Source organism: Carcharhinus amblyrhynchos, chromosome 1 (assembly GCF_965287045.1).
Source record: "Carcharhinus amblyrhynchos chromosome 1, sCarAmb.v2.hapA, whole genome shotgun sequence".
Taxonomy (NCBI): domain Eukaryota; kingdom Metazoa; phylum Chordata; class Chondrichthyes; order Carcharhiniformes; family Carcharhinidae; genus Carcharhinus; species Carcharhinus amblyrhynchos.
In genome coordinates, this window is record NC_137324.1 from 127,487,449 (window position 1) to 127,504,175 (window position 16,727).

Below are 16,727 nucleotides of genomic sequence, written 5' to 3' on the forward strand. Positions count from 1 at the left end.
GGTGGTCCACTTTGGTAGGAAGAATGGTAGGAAGGACTATTACTTACGGGGCGAAAAACTGCAGCAGGCGACGGTGCAGAGGGACCTCGGGGTCCTTGTGCATGAGTCGCAAAAACCCAGCTTGCAGGTGCAGCAGGTGATCAGGAAGGTGAATGGGATGCTGGCCTTCATAGAGAGGGGGATTGAATATAAAAGTAGGGAGGTCTTGCTGCAGCTGTATAGGGCATTGGTGAGGCCGCAGCTGGAGTACTGTGTGCAGTTTTGGGCGCTGCACCTGCGCAAAGATATTTTGGCCTTGGAGGGAGTGCAGAGGAGGTTTACTAGGCTGATACCGGAGTTGAGGGGGTTGAGCTATGAGGAGAGGCTGAATAGACTGGGCTTGTACTCGTTAGAGTTTAGAAGAATGAGGGGAGATCTCATTGAGACGTATAAGATGATGAATGGGATGGATAGGATAGAGGTGGAAAGACTCTTCCCGCTCAAAAAAGACAGTAGGACTAGGGGACACAGCCTCAAGATAAAAGGGGGGCGGTTTAGAACGGAGTTGAGGAGGAACTTCTTCACTCAAAGGGTGGTGAATCTCTGGAATTCTCTGCCCGTTGAAGTGGTGGAGGCTGCCTCGCTAAATATTTTTAAGACGCGGGTTGATGGGTTTTTGATAGGAGAGGGGATTAAGGGTTATAGGGAGAGGGCGGGAAAGTGGAACTGAGCAGCGACAGATCAGCCATGATCTTATTGAATGGCGGGGCAGGCTCGAAGGGCTGGATGGCCTACTCCTGCTCCTATTTCTTATGTTCTTATGTTCTTATGTTCTTAGGCGCAATCTTATAAACTAATGAGGGGCATATAGATAAGGTAGACAGTCAACATCTTTTCCCAAAGTTGGGGCAGACTAAAACTAGAGGGCTTAGATTTAAGGTGAGAGGGAAAGATACAGAAGTGTCCAGAGGGGCAATTTTTTCACACAGAGGATGTTGAGTGGCTGGAATGAGCTGCCAGAGGTAGTAGTAGAGACAGGTATAATATTGTCTTTTAAAAAGCAGTTACATGGAGAAGATCAGTATAGAGGGATATGGGCCAAACACGGGCATTTGGGACTAGCTTAGTGGTTAAAAAAAGGGCTGCATGGACAAGTTGGGTCAAAGGGCCTGTTTCCATGCTGTAAACCTCTATGACTCTGAGGTGGCTCACAGCATCCCCCATTACCCCCCAATTCCCAAAGCTGATACCTCGATCAGGCATTCAGTGCCTTTGAATGGGAGCCCAGAAGAAACCTGGCACAGGCTTGTTTGTATGCTCCCCATATAGTGAGCTCCTCGCCTGCCACTGGATTAATACCAATGGAGGTTGAATAAAGCCCTTAAGTGGGTATTAATTGCCCATGGTTGTCTCCACCACAGACTGAATTGGTGGAGGCAGGAAGGAGGTGGGTCTGGACTAGCACACTCTAGAATGACAAAATGCTCTCCCGACCACCATACAGTGGCACAGTGGTTACCACTGCTGCCTTAGAGCACCAGGGAGCCGGGTTCCCGTGTCTGCATGGGTTTCCTCCAGCTGCTCTGGCTTCCTGCCACTGTCTGAACGATGTGCCAGTTAGATGAATTGGCCACGCTAAATTCTCCCTCAGTGTACCTGAACAGTCGCTGGAGTGTGGCGACTAGTGGGTTTTTGCAGTAACTTCATTGCAATGTTAATGTAAGCCTACTTGTGACAGTAATAAACTAAATAAAAGCTCACCACAGGACAAGGCATTACATTTTACTCCAAAAGTTTAAATTATCTCTCGTGCATCCAATGGAAAACTAGGCAAACTGTCTTCACAGGTTAATTTCATGGAAAATGGAACATATTGTTGATAGTAAGTCAATAAAAAATATCTAACTTTGAACTGATAAGTCAAAATTTAGTCATCACAGAACTGCAGAATTCTTTGTACCAAAAAAATCAATGTCAGATGAGTAAAAACTTACAAACTGTGTTTAAAATAGTGGTTATACTTTCCTGTGAGTCAAGGTCAAGGGATGACTGCTGGAATTCAGGAGTTAGTTTATCTAGTGGTATTTTGATTATAAGACTCCCTTTCACTCATTTAAGCAGTGCCAACTTTTGATCAGGGGTAGTATTCTTCTTAGCAGCCTAAAAAGAAATCCCAGGTGTGTGTGTGTGTGTGTGTGTGTGTGTGTGTGTGTGTGTGTGTGTGTGTGTGTGTGTGTGTGTGTGTGTGTGTGTGTGTGTGTGTGTGTGCGCGCGATGGTAATCATAATGACTTTGGAAGGTTTGTGAAAAACATTGAATTACTTTTCACTGCTGGCCACAAAGGCCGCATCAGAATCCCAAATGGCACCTCAGCATCTGCTCCACTCATCAATTTCACTCATTGCGGAAAGGACGATGCATGGAGGATACCCCCTCAAATGCTGTACACTCCTTCCTTCTCGTTTTTATAAAGCTGTTTTTCAAAAGTGGGCTCCTCTCTCCTGCCTACTTGCTCAAGCCAATCACTTCATGTCTTAGACAATGTGAAACGTGGGTCAGCTAACTTGGTAACAAGCTCAACTGTCCATTAATTATTTATTTTAAAATGTTAGGTAGGCTACTGGTTTCGATGCATGCCAATCCTTCTCCATATTATGGGGACTGGGTCATGAATAAGTAGGAGAGAAGGTGGTGATCTTGCCTACCCTCATACCAGTCTCTCTGCCTAAAGCATGCCCAGCAGGAGGTGGGGGGGGGAGGGGGGTTGCTGTAAAATCCAGCCCTATATGTAATAAATGGGATGCACTGTACCTCAAGGTGAATAACCGATCCTTTTACCACTATGTTATTCTGAAGATTGTTCATCAATGACTCCTGATCACTCTGACAGGCTCACTAAGTCCACTGGTCATGTTAAATTCTCCCTCAGTGTACCCAAACAGGTGCCACAGTGCGGCAACTAGGGGACTTTCACAGTAACGTCATTGCAATGTTAAGGTACGCCTACTTGTGATACTAATAAATTAACTTTAAACTCTGTTAGGAGGTGGATAAACACTTTGACAAACTATAAATTTAAAACTATGTATTTATTAGAAAAAGCTTATCTCTTTGGCCAAACTTTTAGCTGTTGGTCCTTATATCTCTTTAAGTGGCTTAGTGTCAAATTTTGTCTAATAACACTGCCATGAAGCACCTTGGAACTTTTATCACATTAAAGGTTTGGTACAAATGCAAGTTGCTGTTGTTATAATAATTATATATAGGAGGAAATTAAATTACTGTGGTATCTAACATTCATCAATACAATTACTGAATTTTAGTAGATTACTTTCATTAGTATTAAAGTCCAAGAAGATAAAGTTAAAAGATAAATAAATTTTCCTAGGCACTAGCCTGTTAATATGCCCTTCTTTTCTGTTATCTAGACTGGAAAAATTGACATTGCAATATTTCTAGAAAGTATCCTTCTTATTAGTCAAAATTGTCACTTTATTGCAATCAGAGGCCTGAGCCAAAAGGAACTCTACAATATAAGATCGTAATAAATTCTTTGTAAGCAGATAGTGCATGAATTACCACTCCTTCCATTTTCAACTCCTTCATTGCCAAATAAATCACTCTTTCTTGATATCCATATTAAACAACTTAGCACCACTCAGAGACTTCAGCATGCTTATGTTTAGCTTTTCAAGGGCCTTGATGAAATTGATTATAAGTATAGGCAGTGATGGCCCAGAAATTCTCCCTCATCATCAAAAGCAAGCACTCAAAATAATTCATATAGTGCTTTTATCTCTGATTTCTCACTATCCAACACAAACAGAAACTCCTTTCAAACATTTGTCACTAGATATGTAGTGTCCTCCCTTACTTCCAATATGCTCCAAGTGGATGATGATATCTATTGGGAGTACAACTTTCAAGAATCACCCCATGTTCAAATTTTACTATTTGAAACAGGACTGAAAGTCCCTTCACGTCACACCAAAAATTGGCATATGCAATTGAATGCTCAAATGCCTTGTGTCTCACTGCTTCTGGTTTGTGTTTCCTGCATCATCATGTGGTGAATAGTTATCTGCCAGCAGTAAACCAGAAGAAAAATGGAGAGTAGCATTTTCCTGGAACTAGTAGCAGTCTAGGAATTACTATGCAATAAAAATACAAATGTGTATTAAAAGATCAATAATCATTCTTTTATAGTTAGGATTTGCTGTTTAGATAAGCAGTTAGACCAAGCTCCACTTTGTTCAAATTGGTTTTAGCTATGTTCATCGTATGAATGAGGGACTACTCACATGCCACGGATGAGGGATCTCAGGTAGAGGGATCTGAGGTGGAGCAGGAATACTGCAGGGTAAGTCATGCTTCTGTGTAGAGTTTTTCATTTGACAATCTGGAGTAAAACAAGCAAATTAACAGGAAAGAACGCAACATGTCTACAAATTTAAATTAACTCAATCAATCCATATTCGACAAGAATATTAAACAATATCAAAGTAATTGTCAACTGTACTTCAGCAATAACAATCTTATGATAAAGTTGCTGTAGCATTAACTTGTACCAGATCTGCTAAGTGATTACCTACTAAAGATCCTGAGCAAAATGTCTATTTTCAAATATTTCCTGCAGTCCAGTGTCACTTCTAAAGATAACACAAGGATGAAGTTCAATAACTCTCCAAAGAAACAGATTCACAAGAATATTTAGATATTTTCATCTAAGGTAGCAGTAACAAACTTAAGGCATCCACTCAGAAACACTTAAACTGCCGACTGATTGGCAGACAAGTAATCTGACTTGGAGAGACATCAATGAGGTGAAAAGCAATCCAGCAGGGAAACAAACTATGTACAACATGACAATGTTGTTGTTTACAGGTCAGAAAATTGCAAGGGCCCAGTCAGCATCAACACAGCTACTGCTTAGAATACAACTGGAGGAAATTTGGCTCACTGGCATGCCAGTGTGTGAGCCCACTGGCAATCATAAGTGGTCATGCCCTAGCGCTTACTAGCCAAACTTCCAGCTTATGGCATTTCACCTTATGAATACCTTAGTAGAATTGAAGGCTAAAAGAGTTAACCCTAATAGAAAATCTATAATGCAGCCCAAAGTCAGACTAATGTGCCCATATGTCATCTTTGTGGCAAGTTGCAACCAAGGATTAAGACGTCATGGTCCAGGAAGTTGCCATACCACTATCTATTAGAATTGACAATGTGGCAATGCAAGTTGTTGATAGTTTCACATATCTTGCCTCCACAATCATTAGCAATCTGTGACTTGATACTGAAATCAACACATGCTGCAGTTTTTGTCAAAGCTGTGTAAGGGATTGTGGAACAACAGTAACCAAACTAACAACATCAAATTGTGAGTCTACCAAGTGTGTGACCTCAGTCCCCTCCTCCATAGTGCTAGGCAAGAGAAAAGGCTGAGTGGTTTTCACCTTCGATGTCTCAGACATATCCTCAGCATCTCTTGGCTGGACAAGGTCATCAACATGTGGGTATGCCGGCGTTGGACTGGCGTAAACACAGTAAAAAGTCTGACAACACCAGGTTTTAGTCCAACCTATTTATTTGATAATATTCTCACTAGCTTTCGAGGGGACAGCCTCTTCGTCAGGTGAATGGGCCCATTCACCTGACGAAGAGGCTGTCCCCTCGAAAGCTAGTGAGAATATTATCAAATAAATAGGTTGGACTAAAACCTGGTGTTGTCAGACTTTTTACAAGGTCATCAACTCAGAGGTCCTGGAGTATGATAATGCCATCAGCATATACTCACTGCTGAGCCAACGGCACCTACGCTGTTTTAGCCACATTCATTGGATGGATGATGGCTGAATACCTGATGTCCATCTATACTACAAACTAACCATTGGGTCACATCCTCCTGAGTATCCATACCTCTGCTACAAGGTCATCTGCAAACAAGATATAAAGATGGTGGATACTGGCGCTGATAATTGGGAGACAGTCGCTGATGGCTGTGGCTTCTGGAAGGGCAGTAAGAGGCAAGCAGGAAAAGGAAAACTCAGCTGGCTGAGATAAAGGCCCAGAGAAAATGAAGCCAGCAAAATGTGCACTTTCTCTGCCCATTTTGTAACAAATGTGGCAAAGACTGACATGCGACAGTGGAGCTCCTGAGCCACAACAGGCGATGATTAACACAGAGTTGACTTCTACTGCACAAACCATCATCTTATGAGAGTGAATACTAGTACAATATATCAACCTGAATCCAAAATGTTCCTCAACTAAAATTTGAATAACTTGACCAGTTTGGGGTGGAAATTCTTGTAGACGTTTTGGGCCAAAAATCCTGGAAGCCTGAGGCCAGTCTGAAATTGGGCTTTGAGATTTTAAACATTATTTGGTGAACTACCTCTCAGCTCGACAGGCTATATTAAAAAAAAATGAAGGTCAGGTTGTTGCCTTGCTGAGAGCCACTCATGGATAGGTTCTTGGAGGCTTGGTGAGGAGTTAATCAGGATACTGTGGAATCGAGAGATGCCAAATTGCTCCTCCTGACTCCAAAAAAGTGACTTTGTTTCATCTCATCACATCCCAATTTCTAGAAAGGAGCTTAAAACAGGCATTAAGCCACTTATTTAAGGGTCCTAATTCCTGATCTCCACCTGAAAATTACCGTGTGCCAATATTAGGTTGAACATCACCCAGGATCCTTTAAAGACAAGATCCAAAATTGGCTCTTGTACCAATTTTACACTCAACAATTGTGTGTAGCACAGTTCACATTTCACCCATGATCACAAAGAAGTGCATCTTTTAGTTGATAATGATGGATGACCAAACATATTTTTCTACATGATTCAATTTTGAGAATTACATTACCTTCCACAGAGAATTAACAAATTATTCAGGAACTGATAACATAAGATGCATTGAAATGCATGACCGAGATTGAATTTCCCTCGCTGAGTAAGACATCACTGTGAAAAGTCACTTTTGGCAGTGCAGACTTTTTCATAATTTTTTTTTGTTTATGTTATATATTTGAAAAGGGCGCAGGTTGCTTTAAGAGCTGATCAAATGATTTGACGATGAGGTCATTAGGGTGCACGTTCAGGCTGCTGTTTTACTCTCAGTTTTGTATTCTGTGCAGAGAGCAGCTCTTCAATAAAACCCATTGTCTGGATCGATGTGTGCAACCAAGTCTTTCATTTTCTGTTGAAACCCACGACCCTAACATAGTTAGGACATTACCATTTGTAATTACCTAAGGACTTCTTATTGCTCACTGAGCAATTCTTATTAAATCGTCAGACCAGGCCATTTATACTATGATTAGAGAATCAGCATTAGCTATCAAGGGCTTGAATAACAAATAAGTTGCACAGGCATAGGAAGAATAGAAAAATATTCAAGGCCATCACATATTCACAGCATGTCTACACAGTCTGTAAGATAGTGTGTAGTGACCAGGAGCAAAGTTTTATTGGTCCTCATGATCATAGATACACTTCTAAAATCCTGGAGTTGCTAATATATTACACACTTCATAATTGTGACAACAGAACGACCTCAACTGGGAAGACCACATATTAACAACTGGATTTAAGAGAAAAATAAATGTATCTGTGACAATAATAACAGGTCATCTCCCACACACTCCAGACCATGTTTAGGTCAAACTAATCCAAAAAAGGACCCAGCAATTTAAGACCACCTTACAGAAGATCAAAGAAGGAACATTAATACGGTGTAGGCTAGTCTTTGATCCACAACAGATTACTATCCTACTGTGATTTTTTAATAAACCTCATTATAGTTGCTTTATAGATCTACAGAATTCCTATCATTCACAAAAATGAAAGACTTCTGAGAAAGTCTAACATTTGAATTCACTTAATAGATTAATTCTCTCAACTGTTTGATGTAAAGTCAAGTGATAGTTTCAAACAATGTTTGATTTAAGAGTTAGCATGGTGCCAGTTCTTACCAACATTACTGTTTAGCAGTGACATTGTACTTGCTGGCAAATCGTCAGTCTCACAACATTAAACAGTGTCATTTGATGCTTGAGAAACAGGAATTTCTGCATAGTCTGTGATATTATTTTCAGATAATAATCCTCAGAAGGTTAGAGAGAATGTGTGATAATGATGCACAAATCTGGAGCCTTGCTAATAACATCAATTCAACAAAGATACTGATATCACCTGAAACCAGTTTGAAAACTTGATTGCAGATTTTATTAAGATAGAAAAAAAGTGATTGAATTAGCTTCATACACATAGTCAGGAAATTATATCATACATAATTATGCACTGCAAATTTTGATACATCCAGTTGTTTGCACCAGCCAGAAAGCTCACTAATGATTTGAAATACTTTCAATAACTGTGGCATTGATTTTTAAGTGTGTAATAAACACAAATAATATATTGGCTTATATTCAGAAACACATTTATGATTTAAACTTGTTCCAATCTACACTTCAAGAGGTGATTCAATCTTATCTGACTGTGAAATCTAAACCTGTTATCATAATAGAACTGGACTAAGTAGTCCAAGTAATGATGAGGTGACGTTGCTTTCCAGTTGGACCATAAGTAAAGACTTGCATCTTGGGATCAGTAAATATTCATGCATGACCACACAAAACTACAAAATTTCTGAAAAGTGCAAAGATTTGACACTAGTAGCAAATACTTGATTTTATCAGAGCATCCCAAATGTCAAATTATGACTGCACAACAGTGTGCATAAATTACAACAGCAACTCTATTTTTTATAGCTTCTTCAATGTAATAAAGTATCCTGATTTCACAAAAGCATTATCAAACAAAATTTGATACTGAGCCACACAAAATATTAAGGCAGGTGACCAAACCTTGTTCAACAGCTAAGTTTAAAGGAGGATTGAGAGGCAGAAGGTTTTAGGGATAAAATTCCAAGCTTAGCATCAACAGGACAAACAGCCACAAAACAGAGCAATTAATGTCAGTTCTTGCCTATGGTTTGTTCTTCAACCTGTGGAGCATATGCATTATTATGTGCATCGATACAGAATATTTTCCATTCTTCAACTATTGCTGGTTGCACTAGTTTACACTTACTTTTGTCAAATGATGCTTAATGAGGTAAGGTTGCTTTAACCTTTGTGGAACACAAGTTTGTTTTCCATCTTGCAGGGTTCACAGCTAGTTGATAGTTGCTTTTCACCTCACCCCTAAATGATCTTGTTCCTGTCTCAGTTCCAATTTCTTCCATATTTTGAACTGTTCTGAATATTTTTTAGAACTATCTTATATTCCTTCAAGTCTTGCATGGTTCATAAGGTGGATTTCTAATTCATATTTTGGTTGGCCCCATCATATAATCTGATGTCATGTAATATTACACTCCCGGCACCACCTAGAACTGTGATCCCTTTGGAATGTTACGACCTTGCAGTGTTAATATGCAATAGCTATGCTCAAAAGTGCCTTCATGCTTTATTAGTGCTTCTCTCAGGTTACAAAAACACATGCTGAGTATTTGTTCTAGTTTATTTAGTGAAAAGGAAATTACATCTTTACAATTAATTTCCTAATGTACAAATGTTAACCAGTTTTCAATGTCATGACTGGAATTGAAGTGATTTTGGGTAACCGAATGGAGAAACTCAAAGGTCATTATTATTAAAGTCACAAAATATTTAGAAATACAATAGGAGAAACATTTGTTTGTATTGTGCCTATCACACAGGCTATGTCGATACCCCAGGAGAGGCAGTGCCAGGGAAGGTGCTATCATCATAGGTTTCTTCAATTATATCTAAGGTGAACGTAAGTAGACCTTGTACATAATGGTCCACAGTGCTATCTGCTCCCCGGAAATCTGTGCAGCTGACATGATTCTGCTTTAAAGAGACACCATACAAATAAATCTTTTCCCCAATTAACTTTTATTTTGTGGGATCAGTGCAATTTGCACTGGTCAGAGTTGTGTCACTTACATAGCCCTGTCAAAATAACATTTTCTTCACTCACACAGCAATGATCAAAAACATGAAGTATCATAAACAGCTCCCTGTTCCTCCAGGTATTAATGAAAATATGAGTACTGTCAATTGCAGGCAGCATTTTTCTGAATTAAAAAACTTATAGGTCGCCGCCCTATCCATTAGGCTATTAGAACCATAAAACTATAGAAAGGTTATGGCACAGAAGGATACCATTAAGCTCATCATGTCTGCGGTACAGTCAGCAGTGGGTGTCCTGGGAGTGGGACGGGAAAATGTGGAGAACAGCCAAAAGTCAGCTTCCCGCCAGCATAAAAATAGTTTGCAATTTTCCACTTCTGACTTTCATGGTGGGTTGGGAAGCTCACTGTAACATGTCAGGAAATGTATTTGAATGCATTTTGATATCATGAATGCTCATAATGAAGGCAGCTCATCAGAATCACACCCCTCTCCACAACTCCAGATAAAACTGCCACACCTAGACTGACGTGATTCACAACTGGATAGAAAAAATGTGCAACTGGCAAAAACCACTTCAGTCAGGTACGTACCCTCGCCTGCAAAATAGTGTACTGCTCTCACCACTGCTCCAACTCCTTGCGAAAGCTGCGCAGGTAAGACCAGCTGTGGTGGAAGGGGTTGGAAGACAAAGGTTTGACCAGGTTGGGGGGGATGCAATCCTTGAATGGAGGGGGTAAGAATGGGGATGAAGGTGGGGGCAATCCTTGAATGGAGGAGGTATGAATGGGGATGAGAGCAAACTGTCACATGACAGGTGGAAGGGGGAGAATTAGTTCCTCCAGCATGATGGGAGGGATTATGATGTTCAAGGTGAAGGTTTGAAGCTGTTCGGGTGGTAAAATCTCAGCATCGTCATTTTTAAGCTGATCCAAAGACACAGTTGAAAAATAAGCTGCGTAAATAAAATAGAGGGATCAACTACTGCACCTGTGAGCCAATTTAAGAGGTACCCAACTCATTTCCACTTTTTCATATGGTGAGGAAGGCACGATTCAGATATGTTCGGAACAGTCAAATGACAATTCAGGGCCTAACTAATATTATACATTATGGCAAGAAAATAAACCCAAGTGAGGTCATTGTAGGATTAGCTTCCAAAGAGCCTTGAGGCGATTCTCTCAGCTTGTTGAACTGCTCGAGTAGCACAGCGGGCTGGGAGACATCAGGGGCAGCTGTTTTGTGGGATTCACACTGGACGTCACGGCCTCCACGTGTCACCCAAAGTAAGATTTTGGCATCATCAGATCCACTTTAGAAATCAGCGCAGAGCTGATTATTATATGGAAAGGTCTTGAAAATTGACACTTCTGTATAATTAGCAGCCCAGGATGGTATTCTCTGGGCCCACTTACGTCGCTCTACCGCCACCCTGGATCAGAAGTGGTTCCCTCCATTTACGACTGCTCCACACTAATGGGGAACAGGCGTCCAATACTGTTGGAGGGAACAGAGGCCATTGAGGCCCCTCCCATTAGGTCGGGGGTAAGAGAGTGCCCTTTGGGCATTGCCAGCCTGGTAGTGCCAGTCTGGCACCCAGGCACTGCCCAAAGGGCAAACTGGAACCGCTGACTGGGCACTGGGCAGTACCAAAGGAGCAGGGCCTACTGGGGCAGGGCCTATTGGGGCAATGAGGGGGAATCCACTGCACTGCAAAAGGATCGGTGGGAGCGGGGTGGAGGGGGAGTGAGTGCAATCGGGCTGGCCATTAGGGTGGGGGGGGTGGGGGTCAGGGCTAGTCACCAGGATCGGAGGTGGGGTCCGGACTGTCGGTGCGGGAGGGGTGTTTGGGAAGATCAGAGCTGGCTGGTGGAGGGGGACATATTGGAGGAATAGAGGGGTCAAAAGGCCAGCAATGGGTGTTGCAGGGCTGACCAGCTATTGGAAAGGCTAGTGATCGGGAGGCCGACAATGGTGGGGGTGGGGGGGTCCACTGCACATGCACTGATCATGATGCTGACAGATTGGCGGCGCAGGTTGACACGGCCTCCCCCACAAAACTCTCACAACATGAGTGCAAATTGGAGCTGTGGTGTAATCTAAAGATTACAGTCTGACAGTACTGATTTAAAGTAAAAACCGCTTTTTTCCTGTACTTCCGGTTCTCGGGGCTTGTTAGAGTGTAGTTTACTTCCGTACCGGAAGTTAGGCCAGGGGATTGTCGTTAAGGGGGAGCGGGGGGTATAAAAATAGGGGTAGCAGCATAGAGCGGGCAGCGTCGGGAGCGGGCAGCGGAGTGAGTGGGAACAGAGTGAGGAGGGCTTTGGCTCGCTGGGCTTAGGGGAGAGCAGGCTTAGAGAAGGTGAGTGACAGATTTCTACCTTTGGGAACTTACAGGAGGTTGGGACATGGCAGGGAATATAGGGAGGAATGTAAGTTGTGTCCGGTGCCACATGTGGGAGTTCCTGGTGGTGTCACGTGTCCCCAAGGTACACATCTGCAGTAAATGTTTAGAACTGCAGCGATTGAGGGCCCGGGTCAGGCAACTCGAGGGGCGGCTGGAAGATGCGTTTCTAGTCAGGGAGAACGAGGAGATAATGGCTGGGAACCATGAGAAGGAGGAGGTCTCGAGGGCTGAAGAGAAGGGAGGATGGACGACTGTGAGGAGGGGAAAGAGGAAGAAGAAGAGTAGTCAGGGTCCCCCAGCCTCCCCAGAGGCCCCCCAAGGTTCGTTGACAGGGGCATAGAAAGATAGGCAGGAGGGGGAGACTAACTTAGAGGGACAGAAGGGGGCCGGTAAGGTGATAGTGGTAGGGGACGGGAGGGTCAGAGGTATCGATAGGAGGTTCTGTGGACAGAGGCGTGACTCCAGGATGGTGGTCTGCCTCCCTGGAGCAGGGGTAAAGGACGTAATGGACAGGGTAGTAGGAATTTTGAAAGGGGAGGGGGCACAGGCTGAGGTCATAGTACATGTAGGGGAGGGGGACATAGGAAGGAGGAGTAGGGTAGAGGTACATAGGCAATTTAGGGAGCTGGGGGCCAAACTAAAGAGTAGGACCTCCAGGGTGGCACTCTCTGGGTTGCTGCCCGGTACAAGCAGGGCAAAGAATGAAGAGATCATGCAGCTGAATGCATGGTTGAGGGATTGGTGTAGGGTAGAGGGCTTTACTTTTGTGGATCACTGGGAGGTGTTTAGGAGAGAAGGGCAATTGTACAGGAAGGGTGGGGAGAATTTGAACGGGAGGGGAACTAATGTCTTAGCAGGGAGGTTAGCTAGGGTGTTTACGAAGGGTTTAAACTAATATGGAGGGGGGGTGGGGAGGTGGCTGGGAGAGAGTCGGGTGAAAGGAAAAGTATCAGGGAGAAGGAGGTTCCGAGGGACACTTGTGGGTTGAACTGTGTCTGTTTCAATGCTAGGAGTGTGACAGGGAAAACGGATGAGCTTAGGGCCTTGATGTGTGTGAGGCAGTTAGATGTGGTGGCTGTAACAGAGACATGGTTAAGGGAAGGGCAGGACTGGCAGCTGAATGTTCCTGGGTACAAGTGTTTTAGGTGTGACAGAAGTGGGTTGAAGAGAGGTGGAGGGGTGGCACTGTTGGTAAAGGAAAACATCACAGTAGTGCAGAGGGAGGACGATATGGAAGAGATAGGGATTGAGTCGCTGTGGGTGGAGTTGAGGAATAAAAAGGGAGAGATTACGTTGCTAGGGGTGTACTATAGGCCACCCAACAGCCCGAGGTCAGTGGAGGAAGGTATTTTCAGGGGCATTTTGGATAGGTGCAGGAAGAATAGGGTGGTTGTAGTGGGTGACTTTAATCTTCCTGGAGTGAATTGGAGGGGGCCTAGAGCTGGGGGTACGGAGGGAGAGGAGTTTGTGAAATGTGTTTTGGAAGGGTCTCTAGAGCAGTATGTAACTAGTCCGACTAGGGGAGAGGCTATACTGGATTTAGTGTTGGGTAATGAGCCGGGGCAGGTGGGAGAGGTAGAGGTAGGCGAACATGTGGCTAATAGTGACCACAAGTCCGTCTACTTTAGGATAAAAATGGAAAGGGACGAGTGCCGGCCGAACGGGAGTGTGCTGAACTGGGGAAAGGCGAGCTATAGCAGGATTAGGAGGGAGCTGCAGGACACTGATTGGGAAGGACTGTTAGCTGGCAAGTCCACGGTTGGCAAGTGGGAGGCTTTTAAAGGCAAAATGAAATGGTTGCAGGGGAGGTATGTTCCGGTTAAGAGGAAGGATGGGAAAGGTAGGATTAGAGAGCCGTGGATTACGGGGGGTATTGAAGACTTGGTCAGGAAGAAGAGGGAGGCGTATGTTAGGTCGAAACGACTGGGTACGGAGAGTGCGCTGGAGGAATATAGAGAGAGTAGGAGGGAGCTAAAAAGGGGAATTAGAAGGGAGAAGAGAGGGCATGAAATGGCTTTGGCTGGTAGGATTAAGGAGAATCCAAAGGCATTTTATTCCTATATTAGGAGCAAGAGACTAGTTAGAGGGAAAATTGGTCCTCTTAGGGACAAAAGCGGGGAGTTATGTATTGAGTCGGAGGGAATGGGGGATCTCCTGAATGAATACTTTGCGTCGGTATTCACGAAGGAGAGGGGTTCAGAGTCGTGCGGTCTGTTAGAGGGAGCTGAGGATCAGCTGCAGGAAATATCTATTACGAGGGAGGAAGTGCTAGGGCTTTTAGGTAGCGTAAGGACGGATAAAGCTCCGGGGCCTGATGGTATTTATCCCAGGCTGCTTAGGGAGGTGAAAGATGAAATTGCTGGGCCTCTGGCGCAAATCTTTGTCTCTTCTTTGGACACAGGTGAGGTCCCAGAAGACTGGAGGGTGGCAAATGTGGTACCGCTGTTCAAAAAAGGTAGTAGGGATAACCCTGGGAATTATAGGCCGGTGAGTTTGACATCGGTGGTAGGGAAATTAATGGAAGAAGTACTTAGGGGTAGGATGTATGAGCATTTGGAGCGTTGCGGTCTGATTGGGGATACGCAACATGGCTTTGTTAGAGGGAGGTCTTGCCTTACGAATCTGGTGGAATTTTTTGAGGAGGTGACAAAAACGGTTGACGATGGGCAAGCCGTTGATGTCATCTATATGGATTTCAGTAAGGCGTTTGACAAAGTCCCTCATGGTAGGCTGGTAGAAAAGGTTAAGGCGCATGGGATACGGGGTCAGGTAGCTAAGTGGATTGAGAACTGGCTGGGCAATAGGAGACAGAGGGTAGTTGTGGAGGGGACTTTGTCCAGCTGGAGGCCAGTGACCAGTGGTGTGCCGCAGGGCTCGGTACTGGGACCTCTCCTCTTTGTAGTCTACATAAATGACTTGGAAGAGAGCGTAGGTGGTGTGATCAGCAAGTTTGCTGATGACACCAAGATGGCAGGGTTGGCGGGTACTGAAGTGGATTGTCAGGTGATACAACAGGATATAGACAGGTTGGTGCATTGGGCAGATAGGTGGCAGATGGAATTTAATCCTGACAAATGCGAGGTGATGCATTTTGGAAGGAATAATGTAGAGAGGAGCTATGTGATTAAAGGTAGACAAATTAGGAGTATAGAAACACAGAGGGACCTGGGAGTGCAGGTTCACAAATCCATGAAGGTTGTGACACAAGTGGAGAATGTTGTCAGGACGGCTTATGGAATGCTAGCCTTTATAGGAAGAGGTATAGAGTTTAAAAGCTGCCGTCTAATGCTTCAGTTGTATAGAACGTTGGTTAGACCGCATTTGGAGTACTGCGTCCAGTTCTGGTCACCTTACTACCGGAAGGACGTGGAGGCTCTGGAAAGGGTGCAGAGGAGGTTTACCAGGATGTTGCCTGGCATGGAGGGGTTGGGTTACGAGGAAAGGTTGGAGAAACTGGGACTTTTCTCTTTGGAAAGACGGAGATTGAGGGGTGACATGATAGAGGTATATAAGATACTGAAGGGAACAGACAGGGCCAATAGTGAGAGACTGCTCCCTAGATTGGTTACGAATACAAGAGGACATGATTTAAGGGTGAGGGGGGAGAGGTATAATTTGGATATGAGAGGAAGGTTCTTTACGCAGAGAGTAGTGGGGGTATGGAACGCGCTACCGAGTAGGGTGGTGGAGGCGGGAACGTTGGACTCGTTTAAGGTTCAGTTAGATAGGCACATGAGTGAAACGAGGATGGAGGGTTATGGTAGGGGTTATTGAATAAGGGTTAGAACCTCGGGAGACACCGGAAAGGCAGGCTTGTGATTAACGTTTTGTCTTTTCACTCCGCAGGTGGAGGTCCACCTCGTTGTCAAACGAGGGGCATGCACACGGTGGGTTGTGCGTGGGCTGCTCCTGGAGGTTCCGGGAGTGGCCTAGTACTTCGTGTCGGTGTGTGTGCTTGATCCTGGACCGGTAGACGGGCGCCGCAACAGCTCGGTGACTAGCACTGCTAGCTGTGCAGATACATGGATTTGGGCCTGTGTCTGTGGGAGTTTGTGCATTCTCCCTGTGGTTGCGTGGGTTTCCTCCGGGCGCTCCGGTTTCCTCCCACACCCCAAAGATGTGCTCTTAGGCTGATTGGTTTTACCAAATTGACACTATTCTCCCCTGAATCTGGCTAAGTCAGGGGTTCTATTTGTAGATACGCAGGGTAGAATAGGTGTAGGGTGATGTGGCGGCGCGGGCTTGTTGGGCCGAAGGGCCTGTTTCCCGTGCTGGGTTGTTCTTTGTTCTTTGTTCTACTCTGACTGAGTCTTCTCTCACCTGGCTGAACTCATGGATTAAAGCCCTGACATGTCTGTGACATTTGATAGGCAGGTTGGTGTAGTATAGATGGAGGAG

The 16,727-nt window shown here is 44.2% G+C and overlaps 1 protein-coding gene across 4 annotated transcripts in view; it reads right to left on the minus strand.

The window, feature by feature from the left end:
• The window catches only part of afap1 (actin filament associated protein 1), a 243,103-nt gene that overhangs the window by 118,797 nt on the left and 107,579 nt on the right, over positions 1-16,727 (minus strand). For all 4 annotated transcript variants that reach the window (XM_080192292.1, XM_080192272.1, XM_080192282.1 and 1 more), the window contains exon 3: positions 4,281-4,378. In XM_080192292.1, the coding sequence (XP_080048418.1) occupies positions 4,281-4,378 (98 nt within the window). The remainder of the gene's footprint in view (positions 1-4,280; positions 4,379-16,727) is intronic.